Genomic DNA, 21,298 nt, shown 5'->3' on the forward strand with positions numbered 1-21,298 from the left:
CAATCTGATGACATCAGGTTTGTGCTACATTGTTTGCAGCACAGTAGGCCTACCTGCCTTGAAATATCCGTTTTATCCGAAAAAGAAATCCAGGTATTTTACAGAATCTGTGAACACTGAACACAACTTCAAATTTATGTAAATGTAGCAGAGGAGCAGCTAAGAGATAAAAGTTTTTGGAAGAGAATAACATACCGGTACCATATGACTTTTTCGAATTAAAAATCTGATAAGTTGACACGCTTCTCAACGCGAAGCCCACTGTTTGGGGATTGTGAGATTGCAAAATAAGACGTTAAAACAATGCAAAACTGACAACTTTTGCTGGCTGGAAAAACACTGATCTATAGACTAAAACCGTCTTCAAGTTGACTTGTTTAAATGAAAGTTAAACTTAAAGAAATAGGAGATGTTGTCTCAATCATCAATCAATCGTTTTATTTTTCGTCATTAACGCGTCCGGGACGAAAAAGATACTAGCTACAAAAATCGATATAGACCTACCAGCACGTTAATGAACGGGAAAAGGTGGCAAAACCTTGAAAGGTTTAAAACGTGCCTAAATGAAAAATTATGCAGTAGGCTATATAGCAGTAGTTAGCACTGCCACAAAACCCAAAAAACAAATAGCAAAAAATAAAACAAAAACAGAGAGAAGCACACATGTAGTAATGAATGACAGCCTAATGAAAAGTGTTGTGGATTGAATTTGCCAGTTCCAATATTGATGTGGATGAGCAGTCATAATAATAATAATACTGTAGTAGGATGGAGAAAGAAAACCGGACATAAAAGAAACCCATCCTCAGGCAAAAGCCCGTTTCGATGTGGCCCAGGAGAGCAGGTGTTGAGCTCTTTCTATGGTCTACAATGAAAATGAATAACTGATCTGAACACTGAAATTGAAAACGAAATGCAAAATGAAACGGCAGGGCGTAGGAGAAAGGCACATCACATGGCGTTTAAATTTTTTTTGTTATTTTTTTTTGTTACTTGATAAGGGCTAACGTGTGTGTGGCCGAAAACATATGTAGCTTATAGTTTATGTTCAATTTTAATGGATTATGTTAAATGCCGTGTGGTTGCTTAGTTGTATATGTCTGTGGTTGAAGAAAGTGACCTCTTTACCAAAATTGTCTTTTATTTTAGTTTTCAAACCCGGAAACTCTTAGTTTGTGCGGAATTTGTAATTTAGCATTTTGCAAAAATTCCTGCTGCTTTTCCTGATGAATGATTAGCATTTATGCGTTGCCGCTTGCAGCAGGTTAGGTGGTAGCTTTTTAGATTATGTAAAAACACACTGGCCTGGTGCAATATTCTGTTGAAAGTATAATCAAATTTATTGTGTTCAATCTACATAGGATTGCCTGCTATGAAACAAAATTAGCTGTTAGAATTCTGCCATTGATCAAGTGTATGGTAAGTTATGTTGTCTCACTTCATGAATAATGGAATCCCGTTTTAAACTGCCATAATCTCAAAGTTAGTTCTTTTTCCGTGTTGCAAGGTGTGGTGTGAAGTTAAACACCTATGGTCTTATTTGGCTTAAAGTGCCAGTCTCGAAGGTTCATAAGCACTTTTGCTAATAAGTTTCATTAATATACCGTACGGTATTTCTGCATTCCGCATATATATTAAAATTCAGAAAGGAGATTAATAGCAACAGTTAGAAGGCGTCAGATGCAATTTGTAGGTCATATTCACAGACATAGAGATTTGGAAAAATTAGCACTATTGGGGATGATGCAGGGAAAAAGAAGCAGAGGTCTACAAAGATTAACTTACCGTATTTAAACAGCTTGAATCAATGAGTCACAAACACAACAGTCAAAACGAACGATTTTATACGGATGTCAAATGACAGAGAAGTTTGGAAGACCATGATCGCCAATGCAGCCCTCGAAATTAGCTTCCATCTACGACGGCAAAAACATTGCTGTCGCCAAATCAACAAACCTTGGGTTGCGGCGGCAATTGCCGTGCTTCTTCATCGTGTGTCACTCGGCGGTAGCCCAGAGCATCAGGCACGCTATTTTATACGCTAACAATGCTCTTGTGAACTGTAAAAAGTTTGCAACCTTATAAATACTGGCTTAATTGTTACGCAAAAGTTATTCTTTCATCGAATGCTTATTTTTGACCGGTGTCGTTGCGAATATAAAAAGTGGTACAAAAGTGGATAAATGGTTCTTTGGCAGTAAAGAAAAGTAATGCTTCCGATCATATGGCATCGCCCGTTCATGAACGGGCTGTTTTGCGTCTTCAAGTATTCCAGTTACGACGCGACAACCTCATTCTCTGATGATTCCGATTCTGACTAGTTCTTTATCCAACAGACTTTGTGTTGCTCGCAGTATCCTAATTGTGCCGAAATTATGTTAGTGTACTGTAGGCTATACGTAAATCGAGGCAACCTTCTCGCAAGGAGCTATTGATTTGTTATCAGTACCTGATTGAGCAATTAACGTTATTTCATGATAATTTAACGTCGCTAGATGTCGAATTAATGTAAAACAAACGTAAATACTAAATATGTTATTGGGCATTGTTGTTACGCGATATAACTCGCCGGGAAAATTAAATCGATTTGTGCTGACTCGAACGTTGAATCCACCCAAAATTAATTTACTTTTCCCCCTCAATGAGTTATAACGTTTTTTGTTTTTTTTATAACGTGAATCACCATAACAGCGTGCGTATCGCGTTGATCTCTTTATTGCTACTTTTGGTACTATTACATCACAACAAATCAATCATCACAACGGTCGTGATAGACTATTCGATTAATTTTTTCTCTTCTTGTTTTGCATGTTTTGGTACAATTTTTTCGTAATAAATGTTCACAGCAATTGCCGAGGCAATTTCAACTTTTGCCGTTTGGCCTCAGCAACGTTTTTGCGAAGTAAAAATATGTTATTTTTGAAGACTGTGAGTGTTTACAGCAAGTAAAATAGTCCGAGGTTCGGTCTTGGTGCGATGTTTCTGCTGATTAAACTCACGCTGCGAGTAAATCAAACAGGAAGAAATTTTAAACAATTTTTGTCCAAATTAAATGCTCATTTTGCGAGGGCATTTTTATTGCCGTAGCAGAATGACCATTATGACGTTTGCGGCGGCATTTACCACGGCAATTGCCGTGTGCCGCCGCTAATTTCGAGGACTGCAATGTCTGTATCAGATCAGGCACATAATCATCATCATATATTAAAAACCGAAATTAAAAAAATAAGTACGGACGTTTACGAAATGGCCCGTTTCGGTGAGTCCGACTCGGTGAGTTCGATTCGATGAGTCTGATCCCTTAACAGGGGATTTTTTCAATTGTTTTTTTTTAAATTATCGGGTACCGTAGCCTAATTATCATTGCCATTTTAGGGTTAGAAGTTAGGGGTTAGGGTTAGAGGTTAGGAACTCACCGAATCGGACTCACCGAATAGTAGCAGACCCGATGTTCAAGTAGGCTAACTCTTCTTTGTCTTGTAAATCTATTTATCTTTACAGTTTAAAGAGTTTGAGGGAAGTAAACTACCAACAATTTTATAGGCTACCTTATATAATATGTGTTAATTGTGTTAATGGAACTTGTCATAAATTAAATTAATTTGTTTTTTGTATTTGTATTCAGCTCATTCAAAGTGACACTGACACATCAGATGGTTAATTTTAATTTTCTTTCAATATATTTTATTTCCAATAATTTGCACCTTGTGTAACAGGATGAAAAATGCCGAAGTGACTTTAATACTCTTTCACTTTTAATATTTCACAATTTAAAATTTTATAATCAGTTTTAAAAAAGAATTGCTTGTCTTGACTATAAATAATAGATGTTTGAAATGCTATAAAGTGTGCTTTTGTGTGGGTGCAACCTATTTCGTCCCCTGAACTCTTTGTCCTCTAAGTTCGTCCACTGAAATAATCGAGAGAAAAAAACAGCAGCGCCAAAATTGTTAATCAAAGTTTCCGCAAATATTTTTTTAATTTTTCTTTGAAAAAATCTAGATAAAAAATAGTTCTCAACACTTTAGAACAGCAGTGTTGAAGTCGCGATCACTGTACAGCTATCATGATAGGCTATTTATATAGCAGATGGTGGAAAGGCAGGTTCTTCTACTGACAATACTGTAGCTTCTCCCGGTTCTGCTTTACCTGCTACTTTAGTAAATATATGCCACAAACAATATAAAGTCTAAATAGCCTGACCGACTTAGTATACAAAGAAGCCCTGAAATTAAGAAATGCGCTAGTTCGATTCTCGAGGTGTGAGCTTGAACAACGAATTTCAAAGATAGCTCATCATCTGCCCTGTTAACTCAGTGATTACACGCCCAAATCAAGATCAAGTGGTGCTCGTTAGGCTCTCGAGGTGTGTGCTTGAGCAACACATTGCAGGAATGCTCTCAATTCAGTGGCACCCAGTGGATGGAGTAATTCTTTGACAACGCTTGAACAACTATGGGAAACTCAACTCTGTCAATCTCAGTGTCTGGGCCTGTGTCAGTGGTTCAAAGCCTGTACAGTGTACAAGTATGTGAAACTACCAGGATTAAGCTCTCAAAGAATCTTTCTTGATATGAGGATAAAGATCAAATCATTCCTTCAGCGACTGAGACGTTGCTGTATTTTTTATCTCAATCTTTTCAAGGGAAAACTGTAAAACGTTTGCAAAAACTTCAATCAGCGACGTTGGTTCTGCTGTATTTTTTCTCTCGATCTTTCCGTGAGATTAACTCGCGGACAAAATAGGTGACATCTCTTTATTTAGTGTTACTACATATGTGTTGTGTGGCATATATATTATAACTTGTGAAGACACTTTGCTTTTTTTACCAATATGTGTATATAATATTTTATTTGATGTGATCAGGCTGGTGTTGTTGCTAAAGGAATCAAGTACATTATGACTTTGAGAGGGAGATTTCTCAATTAACCCCACGAACAATCTCAAACTAATAAATGCACCATTTGTGAGCATCTTGACTTTAGGCCTTGATTATTTTAGGGAGTAGGCCTACTGTTTTTTTTCACTCAGAATTTTGATAATATTTCTGAAATTACTTTAAAAGATTCGGCCATTTTGTATTTATTTGGTCACTTTTTTGTGATGAACATATTTCCTTTCTGTGCTACTATTGTATTTGCATTTACCGCATGTAATACTGTTAGACAGTGGTTCAACATTTTTGGATATTTGGAAATAGAAGACATAGACTTATTGTTTAAATGTTGAATCAACATTTAAACAATAAGTCTATGTCTTCTATTTCCAAATGACAAAAAATGTGTTCTTTGCAATCACTAAAATTGATTTATGCGTGTGTATATTCTTTCAGTGATGTACGATTGTACGTGCATACAAAAAAATATTGACGCCGTCAGCGTAAACGCAAACGTTTGAAAAACCATACGCTGTATGCGTCAACGTAACTTGTAAAAAAAGTTGGCGGCGTCAGCGTATACACTAGCCAAAACATTCACACGGTATAAACCACTCGAAACAAACAAGTTTTATTTTGAATTTCCACAAAGAAACACAAGCATCTGAAAGTGTTTATCTGATATTTTGCTGTGTTTTGGTTCCAATATGTCTTTGCCCATTGAAAACATTCTTTCAACTGCAGCGCTGGAAGGTATTGGCGTGTTGTAGCCGAAAAAATACATTAAAAAGTATGCGTTGACGCTATGCGCTAAAAAACCGCGAAAACTTTACAGCACAGCCTCAAGCGCGAACTATCCAAAAAAAATGTGGCCGCAAGCGTTAGCGTAAACAAAAAGTCTACGCCGCAAGTCTGCGGCGTAGAATTTGCGGCGTATATGTACATCTCTGTAACTTTTTGACAATTCTGACCAAACTTCAAGTTGTTTGGGACATTTTTTCAAAAGTGTTGTCAATGACCAAAATAAAAGTAATGGAGTAGCAAGTATTTTGTGTTCTTGTCACAGAATGTTTTAGACTGTCTGGTTATTCTTTTGTTGAAAAATTTACCATTTGTTTCTCAATTGTTTACAATTACGCTGCATCTACAATGTCTCCAAACCAGCGAGGTATGTTTTGTTTAATGCTTGCAAAAAAAAAAAATTAGTTAGCGTAGGCTACTTTATGAAATAACCTAATTTTTCATCTTAGTTCATGTTATCATTTTTATTTGATTGGTTAATTGAATCTTTATCCAGGACTAAAAATTGGGAAAGCTTCTTGCAGAGCTTAATCCTAGCAGTTTTGCATACATACTTGTAGGCCTTTGCTTTGAATTTGAATTACTAGGGTTTGAATCACTGACACAGGCCGGTCACCGAGATTGACTGAGTGAAGTTTCCGATTGTTGAAGTGTTGTTACTGGGGAATTATTCCATCTATTAGATGCTGCTGAATGGAGAGCAGTCCTTAACGTGCGTTGCTCAAGCGCACACCCCGAGTGTCGAAGCAGCGCCGCTTGATCTTGAAGTTAAAATTTTAAACTAGTTTAATTCAATTGTCAGGTGCAACATATTGTGTTCTAATACCACTAAGCATTTCAATGTCTCTGCTACTGCTATAGTAATAACGTTTTTTAACTCATACCAGCCGACGTGAATATCTGCTGCTAAGTAATGTACTGTTGCTTTCATTACAATATGCAAAAGAGTGGTACTCCCCCATTTGCTACCAGTCAATGAAACGTACCATGGTACTGCCTCTAAAGGTAGATGGTGTTACAGCTATGTACTTTTTTTCTGAGTTAATACTGGGGACTGTACTTCAGTACCTTGAGAGCAAAAGTGTTGTCCAGCAAGTGTACTTCTGCTTTGTTGCCCTTGTTGAAGCTTTAACATTCTCTTGTCAGCTTGAACAATGAACACTATAGTAGTACAGCATTTGCTTGGGAATCCAGCTTGTTCTTTTGACAGTTGAAGGTTAACTGGTTTGAATCTCTTTAGTGGTACCTGTTTCAGGAATTTATTTGAAATGCAGAGTGGTAATATTGGACAACAGCTTTTGAGATTGTCAGTGACTTGTTGGTTTTGCCAATATAGTTACTCTTCACCAGATTTTAGGTATAGCCTTGAGAGCACCAGGCATGCAGAATTGAAGCTTTTCAATTTCAACCAAGACAAACTTTGAGGGCCACAATGCTTCAGGAATTCTGGAAGAATGTTATTATGCATGCTACAAAAGTAGCCCACTTCTACATGGCACAATTAAATCAAGGCACTACCTGTGCCAGCAAACCAGTTGCCTTTTACATTGGTTTAACATTTGATCAATGTAAAAAGTGACTGTTTTGGCAGCTGGAGTGTGCTTGAAATTTCTGATCTAGGTAATTACAAAGCTTTCGTAGACAGTTTACTTTGTTGTACCACAAGCATACACATTTTTTACTTTTTATGTTTATGCAATTATTTGTTCTAATAATCTTTGACTTTTAACACTGCCATATTTTCAGAGGCATTTGTTACATTAGCCCTGGATGATGTTTATACCAAAGGAGCTCGAGTGCTTGGTCATTCACTTCGACTTCATGGAACCACTCGTGAACTTGTTGTGTTAATTTCTCCTATGGTTTCTAATGATGCTAGGTATTTACAGTTTTTTCACAATGATTGATGAAACAAATTGCTGTATTGATGATTTACAATAGGAACCTTTGCTGTTTGTTTGCACTCAAGTACATGATTTTGACATTATAAACTTTAAAAGGTGTTTTGCCAAGCATATTTGGAAAAATCCAATAAGAACGGTGTGGGTGTAGATTTGGTTGGTAAAAATGTATCTTCAATAAAACAAGCCTAACCGTTATGGTTAATCCTCACTTTGCATGGATTCATTTCGATGCTATGTACAATTGTACATTTTATGGACCTGGTTCTTGTTTCTCATTTCTTTTAGTAATGTTGATTGTTCAAATGCTTTAAAGGCATACTAAATGAAATTTTCAAACGGGAATTAAGCATTAAATGTGTAAACTGAACATTCAAGAATACATTTCAAAAAAATTTACCGAAAACAATTTGTTTTCAATGGCTCTGGCAAGGCCCAAAGTCCAATGTTTCATTTATTTTTAATTTTTTCAAAATGACCAAAAAGTGGAAACACTGCTCGAGAATATGTCACTATCGACAGCAATAACAAAAGCCACGTTACCACATCTGATTTAACATCAGATCTGGTGTTTTGAGCAAACAGTCTGATGTTTTGATATTAAAATGTGATGTTTTGATGTAGGCTTCATACATACATAGCCTACAGTTAAATCGCCCGCAGTAGCAACTATTGCTCGATCAGCTGATTTCTAGTCTATAGTGACGTAGACTGTACAATTGCACGCTTCGCTGCTCACGCTCATTCCCGTTTTGAAAGCTCTGACAAAAGCACGTGCGGAATGCTGACCGCAATGGGGCAAAATTTTATTGAAAATCACAACAACAGTAAACACAAAGAACGTGTACAATCGCCAAGTCAGGTTTTTCCTTTAGTATCCCTTTAAGAATCATGATTATATATTTGTAAAAATGAATGGCTCTTTAACTTCGTAGAAAATCAATATTATATCTAAACAAATGGATGTTAACTCATTAATATTTGCCAACATAAATTTCTGTTTACACATATTAATGTCAAATCCTAATATTCGGAAAACCTGAATTATTTGTAAATTGAATCCTACATAAAACTTCATAGAAAATCTGCAGATGATTTACGTACCTTTTGTGTATTGTTTGCCAGGGCCACTCTTACAGCTGTGTTTGATCAAGTAGTGTGTGTGGATATTTTGGACAGCAAAGATGAAGCACATTTAGCCATGCTAAAGAGGCCAGAACTTGGAGTTACGTTCACCAAACTGCATTGCTGGAATCTTACGGATTATGAGAAATGTGTTTTCATGGATGCAGACACCTTAGTATGTGTTTTTACCTTTTAATTGTTGTTATTAGCAAACACAGGCCACAAAAAGTAAAGTGATTCTTCAAAGCGTATGCATCAATTTGTTTTGACCAATTAAGCCTACCAATTTTCATCTCAAACTAATCAAACATTTCATTAAGTGATGCAAGAAAGCAGTGAAGTTAACAAAATATACAGTAGACTACCTTATAATCAGGTTGTTACTTCAACTTTTCTTCACTGAACGACCCCTTGTTTTTGGTATTATCAACTCCTGTTCATAGAAAGCTGTTATCTATGTTTGTGAGGGCAGCCATGCATGCCAGACTTCAAGAGGAAGGTTCATTATTCAACGAATACAAACTACTTTGAAAAGTTCAAATCTTATTGCATCCAAACAGCTGTGCAGCACTGCTCCAAGCGCGCCTGTCATGCAATGGAATGTTACTGTGTATGTTTGCAGAGAGTTAAGTGTTCGCTTTCTGTCGCTTTGTTGATGACTTAGTACCTGGCTCCTTTTGATTAACAGGCTCTCACGAACATCGATGAGTTGTTTGACAAAGAAGAGCTTTCAGCAGCTCCTGATGCCGGATGGCCAGACATTTTCAATTCAGGAGTTTTTGTGTTTCGACCGTCGAGAGACACTTTTTTATCGTTAGTTAACTTAGCGGCAACAGAAGGGAGTTTTGACGGTAGGTGTTAATTTAAAAGTTTGAGTTGCTTAAGAATTCATCCTTTGTTCCAAATTTGCGCAAAGCATCATTGCAAAGAAAATGGTGTCCTACACACTGCTTTGCCTTCTGTTACATTTGCGTCATGCACTCAATACAAGCAAGCCAGCAAATCAGCCTTTTCCATTGTTCAACGTCTTCAGACGCTATGTCAATGTGAAGGACTGATTTGCTGACTGACCACGGTTGCACATCAGCGTGACCAATGCATTTTTTGTAGTATTTAGAGTTACGTGAGCGGTTAAAGATTTAGATCAAGTAAACGGAAAGGCAAGGAAGCCCATCTTCGTGTCCCCTTCAGACATGCCTTTAAAAGTGTCTTGCCAAAGGCTTAGTCGTATGCTTTTGAGCGGTGTCAACCCGGTGTCTTTCGAGTGCGTATCAGGGCTCTCACCACTCTGCTATGCAGCCGACAGGCCGATACAATTATTATATTATAATTTTTACTTGAAAGACTTAATTTCCAGGCGGCGACCAAGGCCTCCTGAATACTTACTTCAGTTCTTGGGCTACCAGCGATATTCACAAGCATCTGTCTTTTCTCTACAATATGCACAGTACTGCCACGTACACGTATTATCCTGCGTTTGCAAGGTATGTTGGGTAATGTTGCAATCAAAAAGAGTTATGATTTTGCGTTTAAAATTGCTTTTTGGCACGATGCATTGATGCAAGATTTTAAAAGTTGGATTTTATCTTTCACTGAACCTTTTGACTATGCTTCAAGTTCACACCCAGTCAGAAAATCGGGCTTTTTTGCGTTGATTTAACATGTTTAGAGGAACTTGTAGATAAGACTGATAGACAGCCAGTGATAGGACTGATTTGATGGCTTTTAAAGGCCAGGCTTAGATTAGCAACCATGCGTTGATTTAACAATTTTGAAACGTTTGGTCACCAGTACAATAGCGATGTTCAACACAGTCTCCTGTTTGGTTGTTCTTGAACAGGTTTGGCAAGGATACGAAGGTTGTTCATTTCATTGGCACCTTGAAGCCATGGCATCACAAGTACGATCGTCAGACCGATGTTTTGTATCAAGCCGATGGCGAAGGTAACTAACTGTTCGTTGAACCTCGTCATGACATTCCAATGCGGAAGCTGACGAATTTTTAGCAATGATGGTAAGGCTTGGTATGAAAACCAGAAAAAAACATTTGCAAGTAATTTATGGAAAGCGGCACAGCTTCAAAAGTTAGGCTTTGGGAGCGTAAGTCTAAGGATGCCACTTTTCTGATGCCAATCGTGTATTTTTGATGCAAGACTCAAAGCCATCTTTGCTTGCACAAAGAGAATGGATTGCCTGCTTCGGAATGGCCCGTTTCGGTGAGTCCGATTCGGTGAGTCCGGTCCCTGTTAGGTGATTTTTTCAATTTTTTTTTAAATTATCGGGTACCGTAGCCTAATTATCATTGCCGTTTTAGGGTTAGAGGTTAGGAACTCACCGAATCGGACTCAAATCAGTTTTTTTTTCGATATATGCCTTGGCCAATCAGTGCCATCCCAGACAGCAACCATTGATTCCACGTTTGCAGACGTTCAATCAAAGTAAAACGTGGTTGATTTGCTGTCTGGGATGTTCCCAACTACCTAATCTTCCTAAAACCAGACCCGTCCATTGCCTGTGAAGTGGTTCTGTTACACCGGCATTACTGCAAAATAACATGACGCTTCTGTTCTTTGATTCAACGTCAGATATCGCAAGAAAGGCAAAACATTTAGTGTAGAGTTCGTGCTTGCATGAAGAGTTTTTTCATAAGATTGTGATCTTTAATTTAAACGTGAAGATATTTGACGTTGATTTAACATTTGAAAAAGGTATAAAGGACATTGTCGTAACCGCTGTCGCACTTAAAACGGTTGGCCTTGTCAATCAAACAGTTTCTGCGGTTTTGACGTTCGTTTTACAATCTTGTGTTTTCTATTTCTGCTTCAATGTCGAATGCCTCCAATCTTTTGACCTTCTCTTAAATTGAATTATCGTTAATGCAATGCTGTCCCGCGTTGCCTGCACTACGTGATAGTCATAGTCAAACCAGAAGTTTCGGATTTTTTCTGAAAGGATTTCCTTGACTAAGGAAAGTACAAGCAGTAGCAGTTTCCTCTTTTGATAAAACATGATCGAGTAGTTAATACATAAAGTTCCGCCAATGGTGCGCTTCCAAGACCCGCTGTGGTTTGTTTCATATCGATTCAACGGCAAGGAATGTTGAATCGATTGCAAACAGATTGCTCTTTACTCTGCTTCGGTGAATGTAACCAAAGACTAATGAAGTCCCCAACACATTAATCGCTTTCCTGCACTTTCGCATGCGTCAACGACTGTGACCCAGTCTGCATATCAGCCTTTTTCACATTGATTTGGCGTCTACGGACGTTAATTTGTATGAGTTGTTGTAAATATTCAAATGCCGCGTTGAATTAACGCGATTTAGCTTAACCCAATTATTCATAAGTTAATTGAAAAGTAGAACTTAAACTTCTAAATATTTTGAACAGCTGTAAGCACATTTTTTCCTTTAGCAGAGTTACCTGTTTCCGCGGTTTTCCCGCGGAATTGAGCTAGTTTTGTTTCGGAGTCGTGAGAAAATTTCAGCAGTCGCTGGAAAAATTTTGACAGTCACGATTTTTTTTCGTTTGGTTTCGTTCCATTTGCACCAAAGTTTTTTCGAACGTCTGGCAACCTTGCCCTTTAATGCAGGGCTTCTCAAACTGAAGGTAGCAGAGAATATACCCATTTTGTACAAAGTAATGCATATTAACACTTCTGTACAAGATACTGTGAAACTTATTAACTTGATCAAGAGTGACGCACTTGACTTGCTTCTCTGTGACGTTTCTTTTTAACAAACGGTCAACGTAACGTAATAATCCTCATTGGTAAAATGATGTAAAAATGGCTACTTTTGCCATCAGCTCGTTAACCACGCCACTCTAATGTGATCTTTAAAGCAATTGCCTGTACTATTATTGTTTCAGCTCCGTATTTGTTCGCGTTAAACAAACAATTTTGCTGCATTAGCTTTATTTTTGTAAGAGTTTTGCGGCGGTCATTTATGACCGACCAATGAGTCGGCTTCGGCAGACATTCGAGGTCATTCCGGAGGTCATGACCGCCGGATATTTCGAGGCCTGGATCAGCATTAACAAACATTGCGCCCCGGTGAACTTGCTTTGTAGCAGAAAGCAGTCGCACTCATCACAATGAGTAGCCTAATTGTGTTTGCTTTATGTTTTGTTTCCAGCAAACTACGTGTAAAGTGGTAGGTTTAGAGTTGCTTGTTTTTAGCTTTTGTTCCAATTTAGTTTTTCAATAATATCACAAATTTATGTATATTTCGTACTGTTCATCATTTTAACAGTGAGAGGTTGCCAAAAATTTTAGAGGTTTAAAAGGGGTCGTGAGCTAAAAAGTTTGGCAAGCCTTGCTTTAATGTGAAGTCGTCACTGTCGCATTTTTAACCATGTGGCACCTTAATTCAACGTTTCTTTTGTTAATTTTCTTATTGTACTTGTCAGCTTTGCACGAGGAGTCTTTCATCAAAACCTGGTGGAGAATGTATTGGGAATGCGAAGATTGTTTCAACGTAAGTTTGATAGTTTCATCCAGCTTTCAAAATCTTATCATTTTTACATCATTTTAACGTCAAGGAAAACATACTTTGAATGGAACGGATTTTGCGAGCCTAAAAACTGCTTTGGCGTGTAGGTGTAGTGCTGCATGACAGTGGTGGTCATATGTAATGAGGATGTTTTGCTGTGACGACGATGGTTTTATGACGTCATTATCACCGCGTGACCTCATTAGCAATATGACATCATTAGACATCTTCATCCCATGTTCCCACAGGGGGACTTGCATACCGCCTTGCGTGAGGGTTCCAAGCATCACCAGTGGTTGTGGCAGACTTCGCAAGTGGACTACACTGGTGAAGACAAGTTTGACAACCTTCAAGCGAAGATGGACTCTCTGCTTCAACATCCGGACCCTGCTCCGTCTCCTCCTGCTCCTCCTAGACCTTCAGCTTCACCGCCGGCTTCAATTTTGCGAAAACCTCCGGTGAAAAAGCAATGAGCTGCATATGCATCGTTTCATATAACTAATTTGTGCTGGACCAACACTAACCGGCTTTCACGTAGATTTAACGTTGGAAAACTGTGAATCAACTGAAAACTAACATAACTGTTGCCTTGGTTGCTTTGCTTGCTGGTGTGCTGTATTTCTATTGTGGTTTTTGCTTAATTTTCTAATACAATCATTGTACGACCCCGTGCATGCTCAATCGTTGCATGGCAATGCATGTTTTGCGCAGCTTGATGAAAAGCATGTGAAATTTGTTGTAGTGGCCCAGGAATCGCTTCCGTCCGAAGGTGACTAACTTCTGGGAGCATTTTCCTGCCCGCGACATCATTGGCGTAAAGCGGTCTGGAAGTTACGCCAGATCTGAATGCGGAATTACTTGTTATAAAATGCAAGAAAAGGCATTAAACTTTTTTCTATTAAGTAATACATTATTATGATACAAGAAAACTACCTTATATCAAATGTTACTGGTAATTTCCTTGGGTTGGTCTTATCTGACATTACTATGATTACCAATGTCGCATTTAGGCCTCAAAAATTCATTTATTACATATTTAAAATGAAACATTTGGCAATTTTTGTAACTTCTATATCAATGTAACGTCTGGGCTGCCACTTCGGCGTGTCTCTCTAGACAGCAAATTAGTCGTTTTTTTTTTACATTATTTCAACGTTTGCAAACGATTGATTTGCTGTCTGCGTCATACCTAACTATGTATTTTGATTTGCAAGCTTCTAGTAGTTATGGTGCAACTCCTAGATTTTCTATACTGGCTGTTCGCTTGAGAGCTGTGTTTTACATGCTTGCAAAACCAAACTTTCATCATCTTTCAAGAACTCACTCCATTTTCACGTAGAACTTGTAACTCATTTTCGCGTAATGTTAACAATAGACAATAGTTAATACTGATTTCGATGCTGGTTACCAATATTGGTGAATGAGTTTTTTCTTCTGAACTAAGGAACTAAAACATTCAGTTTTTCCAGCAGCTTCTGCAAAAAAAGTTGACGTTGTAAAACAAAGAAGCCGCCTGAATTTTTTTTTACCGGTCACAGCCAAGCTTTAAAAAAAAACTATTTAGTCTTAATGTCAAATATCAAATTTCGTCAGGCAATTCATCCCGAGTCGATTTCTTACTCACACGAGGAAGTTGCAGCTGCGCCAACTTCGTGCCCTGCACACTGGGTATCTCGATTTGTCTTGGCTATGAGCGATGGGGCTCGTCGATAGCCAGTTCATTTTTGAAACACTAATTATGAACTAGACGACACGTTGCTTTGAAGTGGCTGAAGATTAAACATCACGAAACTGAACAAGTTTGTGAAGCACAATTTTATTGCGGCTGTTGAGCATTCGAAAAGTACCATACCGTTTCAACGGAAACCGGGAATTATGCATTTTTCGGCATATGGCCCTTTTCACGCTCGAGTTGGTTCGATTTGAACAGATTGTGAGTAATGGAGGTTCTTATTCGGAAAAATCTTGCATGGTTTCAATGGATAAGCCTGTTGAGGCTCACGTTTCGAAAGTGACTACGTGCTGCCAAGAAAGTTACTTTGGCCCTGTCATCAAATTAGTGCATGAACATCTAACAGCCATTGTAGCATACGCGCATGCACTCGAGAGCAATCATTCACATTTTGCATCCATGCCAACCAAACACATTTCCTTTCTTGGCATCCATGCCAACCAACACATGGCCTTACTTGGCAATTATTCAGAAAGTTGTAAGCCTAACAGTTCGCTTAGCAAATTAAGTTGTCTAGCTGTCGTTAGCTAAAAGGCATAAATCTAACATTGGCTCCTCCGTAAGATAAATACCGAAGGGGGAGTCATGACTTACGTCACTGTTTGCAGTTGTTGCAAATCAATATAAAAAAATAATTGACTTGTTAGGTGTAAGGTAATTAATTGCAGATGCAGTGTCACGGCCAGATAGAAGCAGCCGCAAAGTTATTTGTCTTGTGAAGACATGGTAGCGTGCTTTCGAGCTGTTTTAAACTGACATGTTTTGAGTGACATGCTATTGCTATAAATGTCAAAAGCACTGAGTAGGCTACTTATAACTTAAGATATCAAAGTATTTAAATATTTACGCAGCAAGTAACATTCGAATTCTCTAGAAAGCTGATATGAGACAAAAAGATTATTTTGAGGGCTGAGGCAGCGTATCTGGTAAACAGCATGTTCAAAGCTATTACCACATACTAGCCTGTGGACCAACCAAAACCAACTTATTTGCAAGTTGAATGGCAATATGCTATTGTAAAAAAAAATATATATATATTGTAAATTTAAACATTGAAGTTTTAACCGGTAACCTAAATTATAAAACATTTTGGTTGATTTCCACTATATTTTTTTTGCAATGGATCGGCATCTGGCCATTAGTGTACGGAGTCTGTAGAGGCAAAGCTTGTTTAATCTTCTATTAAAGGGCGGGGAAACCCAAATTAACTTTGCGAGTTTTTTGTTTTAGCGTGATGTCATTGTGTACAACATGCGTTTTAGCAATAAAAAAATCCAAATTTTGTTGCCCTCGTCTCGCTAAGGCCGCTTTCGTTTGATACCCGTTTGCGAGGTCTCGTTGCGCATCAAGCTGTGATGCTGTTCGCTGTGACGTCACAAGGTACATATAGTTGTGGCCAAAAGTTTAAGACCAGACTTGATTTATGACGATTTTTGCATTACTTCAAAATACTGCATCAGATATAAGATGATGCATAAAGATGATGCAACTGAAACAATATATGATGCAGTATTTTGAAGCAATGCAAAAATGGTCATAAATCAAGTCTGGTCTTAACCTTTTGGCCACAACTATATGTACCTTGTGACGTCACAGCGAACAGCATCACAGCTTGATGCGCGCGAGACCTTGCAAACGGGTATCAAACAAAAGCGGCCTTAGCGAGACGAGGGCAACAAAATTTGGATTTTTTTTTTGCTAAACGCATATTGTACACAATGACATCACGCTAAAACAAAAAACTCGCAAAAAGTTAATTTGGGTTTCCCCGCCCTTTAAGCTTATAAACCTACTAGCCGTGGGTAGGTAAGCTAATTAACTGATAGTCTTGGGGTGACAACTGCTTTCTTCTTCGGTTTATGTTTTTGCATGAAGTAGAGCGAACTTTTTCTTCGGCTTTATCTAACGTTTTCTTGCAGTACAGTAAATTAGCCCGAGGCCTGTGCGAAAAAACAAAGCCGCTGGTTACTTGGTGTAAATAATGGCATGTGTTTACATCGATGCTCATTTTTTTCTGGCATGCATGCGAATCTTACTCCCCTATATGCACCTCTTCCTCGTGACAATTAATTGCTAAACTGGAAACATGACGGTCTATAAACATCAAACACAGGCCTTGACAACGTGCGAACTGGATTAGAACTGGATGCCTGACTGAAGGCCGATGTAATTTCGATTTTAAACTCTAAGCTAAATTTACTTTATACTCCATTGAAATCGTTTCTAGCTCTAGTTGTTCAACTAGTGCTAGTAACGAATTGTCCTGATAAACACTCAAGCGTTCCAGTATTCCCTTGAAATGATAGTTTTGATATTTTAGATTGCCAAAGTGTGATCACTGAATCTCAAATCTATGCAAAACTCTTAATCTACGTTAAAAAAAATGACAAATCTTTCCCAATTGGGCTATAAATTTTGCCAGACGCTTTTTAGGTTTCCGGCTCAAGTAGACTACTAAAATCTAGTCTGTTATCTGAATGATAACAATAACATAAAAGTAATTTAAAGTATACACAAAGACTATATTTATTAACTAATACTCAAACTGTTAACTTATACTATCGATTTTGGCTGCTAACAGATCGGCCTTCAGTTAAATTTTAAGCTGCACGTTGTCATGGCCTGTATTTTATAAAGGTCGCCATGACTAGAGAGAAATCGAATAGGCTACTGTATTTGTTAATGTAATACGAATTTGTAGCCTGCATCCATACCATTCTAGACTATCGTTTGCAATAAGAACTAGGCTAATCACGTAGAAGTTTTGACAAACCGATTAATTGATTATGCAAGTTGCGGGATTTATTATTTAGATTTATTGTCTATTCTATTATTATATTCTTTTCTCCATCGACTTTTTGATAAAATTAACTAATTTAAGCAGTTTTTGGTATTAGGCTGTAACAACTTTTTGGACTTAAATTTTACACTCACAAATCATTTTTTCGTACTTTGCGTAAATAGTTGGTTAAATATCCTACACAGTGCTGCCATAACAACTGGACAAAATATGACGACAAACTTTTTACAGAGTGAGGAAAATGTGGTGCCGGTAATTGAAGAGATCACTGTTCCTGAAAAGGAAATTTCTGATGAGAAAAATACTGCCGACTTAATACGTTTCGAGTTGTGGCAGAGGGGAAGTACCGATATTCATGGCGTGGATAGCTTCAAAAATATTCAAGAAAAAATTGATAAAACTCTAAATGGGGACAACAAACCTCCTATTTCAAACATTACAGAGAACAATGAAGAGAAATCTAAAATCACAACCGAAAGTGTCAAAAAAGCAGTCAATGACAAAGACGACTTAACAAATGAAAAAATAGCTGTTGTGGTGAGTCCTCCTCCAGCTGGGGATGTTCCGAAAGTGACTGTTACTTCAGCAGATGTAATAGCTAAGATTGAGGAAACCATTGCCACTAAAAGCGAACCACTGGAGATGGTAGATGTTCCAAGCTTAAACAAATCGTCAAAAGCTACTTGAATCTAAACTGTCAACTTTTTTGTTTAACTTTATAACAACACTGTCACGTAGTGAAATATTATACAAAAGTTTAATTAAAACAATATTGGTGCAATTACTATAAGTCTTCAACCAATAAGTGCCCTTACGTTTATCTTGTTACAATTAATCCACCTCTGCAAAAAATAAATCTACTGTCAGCATATGTTTTTACAGTAGGCTACCATGAATTGCATTTCCAAAGTTTATTTTTTAAGATTTCATTGTCTTGATAACTGGTGACCCATCTATGATGTTAGCTGGTTAGACCAGCCGATAGAGCTTATTATATTTGGAACTTAGCTCGCTATTTCAAACAACTAAAACTTTGGTGTATTTATTCTCTAAAGCGGATCCAACCCCCCCTAAAACACAGAAAAGTAACTTTATCCATGGTGTATTTGCATTGCCAGGTAAATGTAGACCTACACATCATTGTGGTCTGTTGAAATCACCCCCCCCCTCTTAACGCTTCTTGCTGGATCGGCCCTGATTTTCTCCAAACACTTTGGTGTCTGGGATAGGCTGTATTTCTTAAGCTGTTCGAAACACATATTTTCAAGTTTAGACGTTTTAACCGAAATTTTTGTTGTTGTAGGGCTGTAGGCTAATCTCAAACCAAGGTTCTTAGATAGGCTAGTTATTTTGTTTCAACATGAATCCCGTTCATAGAAAAATTTTGTTTCGTACCGTATCTTTTGATACAAATATTTTAAACAACCCTGTTTGTTACAGGAGCAGATCCAGCAAGCAGCTTTTTTTGGGGGGAGGGCGATTTTAACAAAACACAATGATGTGTAGGCTAAGTCTACATTTGCCCGACCTTGCAAAAACACCGCAAATACAGATATTTTTCTGCGTTTTATGGGGAGGGCGATCGCCCATCCCTTGGATCCACCTCTGGCTTGTTATAATGTAGTAACACCTTAATTACGGTAAGCCTATTTCTGATCTACAAAGACTATTATGAACAGTTTGCAATAATTTCAGTCAGCTATATTTTCTTATCATAGAGAGACGATAGTCAACCACTTTCTGAAACACTTGGTGACCCCTCCGAGTATGATGTTTAGCTTTGAATTGTGACACAAGCGTTGTAACAACAAAAACGGAATTTAGCCTATCTGTGTGCTCATTAGTTTTTTATTAAATATTAAACCGGCCTACTATATAGGCTAGTTTTAAAACCAGAAACGTATGCTTTTTTTGTTACCTACAAGATTGTATAAAAGTTTTATTGTTTCAACAAAAGTTGATTTCATGATCTTTTTAACATGTGATATTATGTTGGTGCCAAAGTTATGCATTTCTTTTCAACATTTTTAGGCTTGTTGGAATTAATAGTTTTACGAAAAATTTTATCAAAATTTTTGTAAAACAAAGCTGTTTCGAAATGTTGTCATGTTTAGCTTTAAACTTTTCCTTTAGATTGCTGTATTTATTATCTTGAATAGCTAAAAAAAAAACGAACAGAGCAAGATATTACGGTGTGCTTTTCAATCCGTCTTTAGGCTATTTTGTTTTTGCAACTTCAAGCTGCTGCTATTGTTCATGCAATAAATAATATAAAAAATAACTGCACTTGGGACTTGGGTTACGGCAGAGCAATTTTTAATCACCTTCCCCTAATATGACGACCAGGGCCCGGTAAGCCGCCCCCGGCCGAAGGGGTCCACTCAGTTAAGCTTGTTCAATGCTTTTTTGACCGTTAAAAAGACAAACGCTTCTACAGAAGCTCGATAATAATAATCAATAACTTATATCATTCAAGGTCGTATTCCTACTGCTTACCAACCCCCTGGCTGAGGACCCACCTCTGTCTAGGCTCTAGCTAGGGGCTCACGCATGTTAATTACATGCAGCGTTTTTCAGATTGCAATTTTACATGTATATTTTTTACAATTTTGCAAAATTTTGCTTTGTTCACTCAACCACATTTTATTTATCTAACCAGCTATTTTGAGCCTGCGTAGTTTCAGAAGTGGATTGAAGGAGTAATAAGTTGTTTGCGTCCTTAAAAAAATAATGTTAATTAACAATTCAATAAATAAATTTCAGTGTTAAATGGAAACTGCTGAAATGTGCCGTGAAAATACTAGGCCTAGGCCTATAGGTAAAACGAAGATGAAGACACCTTAGAGAGATTTTTGAAGTTCTAGCCTGCTGAAAGGCTACACAATATTAGGTTATACAAATTTTCAAGAAATTAATGATATAGGCCTAAATCCTTCTGCGGTCGCGAATAAATTTTCATTTGAAATGGTAGGCTGACTTAAATTTTAAACCAAACCTACACAAATCCAATTTTAAATAATTTTGTTACATAGCCTACAAATCGACCTATGTTTATACACAAACTGTGCATCTTCATAAAAAAAACATTAGTGCTCCATTAAAATAACATTAATTGAAATTGACTAAAACAAGATTATATTTGCCACACTTTTCTAGGGGGCACCCCCCTACACAACCTTATTCCACTTCACTTTTTCGGACATTTAGTTTTGCGTTGTCCATTTAATTTATCAATTTTGCTTTGTTAAAACTCTGGTCCTTCCCCAACTTTTTTTCCACATCCGTTACTGAGTTGTCGGCGTACTAGGGACGGTACATTACGGGACGCGCAACTCCGTTGTTCCTTCAACATTAGAAGGCTCAATTGCCAATTTGACATTTTTTTTACGCTTTACTGCAGGCTTGCTTTCTACTAAAAACCTTAAATTACTTTAAAACCAACTTAACTCTTCTTATATAACCCATAAAAAGTAAAATATTTTGTAAATTAGAAAAAAACGTAACCCTTCTAGTGTTGCGGATAAGCCAAAAGCGGATGAAGTTTCGCATCCCTATGATCTACAATCCCTA

General features: G+C 37.5%; 1 protein-coding gene across 1 annotated transcript; it reads left to right on the forward strand.

Moving 5' to 3' along the window:
- The first annotated feature begins 5,947 nt into the window (after positions 1-5,947).
- Positions 5,948-19,941, forward strand: LOC145766286 (glycogenin-1-like). The gene is made up of 9 exons (XM_082577961.1): positions 5,948-6,045; positions 7,425-7,557; positions 8,705-8,879; positions 9,393-9,555; positions 10,062-10,188; positions 10,545-10,648; positions 13,114-13,181; positions 13,445-13,654; positions 17,960-19,941. The coding sequence occupies exons 1-9, from the start codon at positions 6,027-6,029 to the stop codon at positions 18,413-18,415; spliced, it is 1,455 nt and encodes a 484-aa protein (XP_082434087.1). The 5' UTR covers positions 5,948-6,026; the 3' UTR covers positions 18,416-19,941.
- The last annotated feature ends 1,357 nt before the right edge of the window (positions 19,942-21,298 follow it).

The sequence above is a fragment of the Aplidium turbinatum genome, chromosome 3, assembly GCF_918807975.1.
Source record: "Aplidium turbinatum chromosome 3, kaAplTurb1.1, whole genome shotgun sequence".
Lineage (NCBI taxonomy): Eukaryota > Metazoa > Chordata > Ascidiacea > Aplousobranchia > Polyclinidae > Aplidium > Aplidium turbinatum.

Bases quoted from the DNA above. Each gene is read 5' to 3' on its own strand.
- LOC145766286 (XM_082577961.1), top strand. The intron at 9,556-10,061 runs GTAGGTGTTAAT...CTTAATTTCCAG, and splicing joins AACAGAAGGGAGTTTTGACG to GCGGCGACCAAGGCCTCCTG. The intron at 13,655-17,959 runs GTGAAAAAGCAA...AACTTTTTACAG, and splicing joins CAATTTTGCGAAAACCTCCG to AGTGAGGAAAATGTGGTGCC.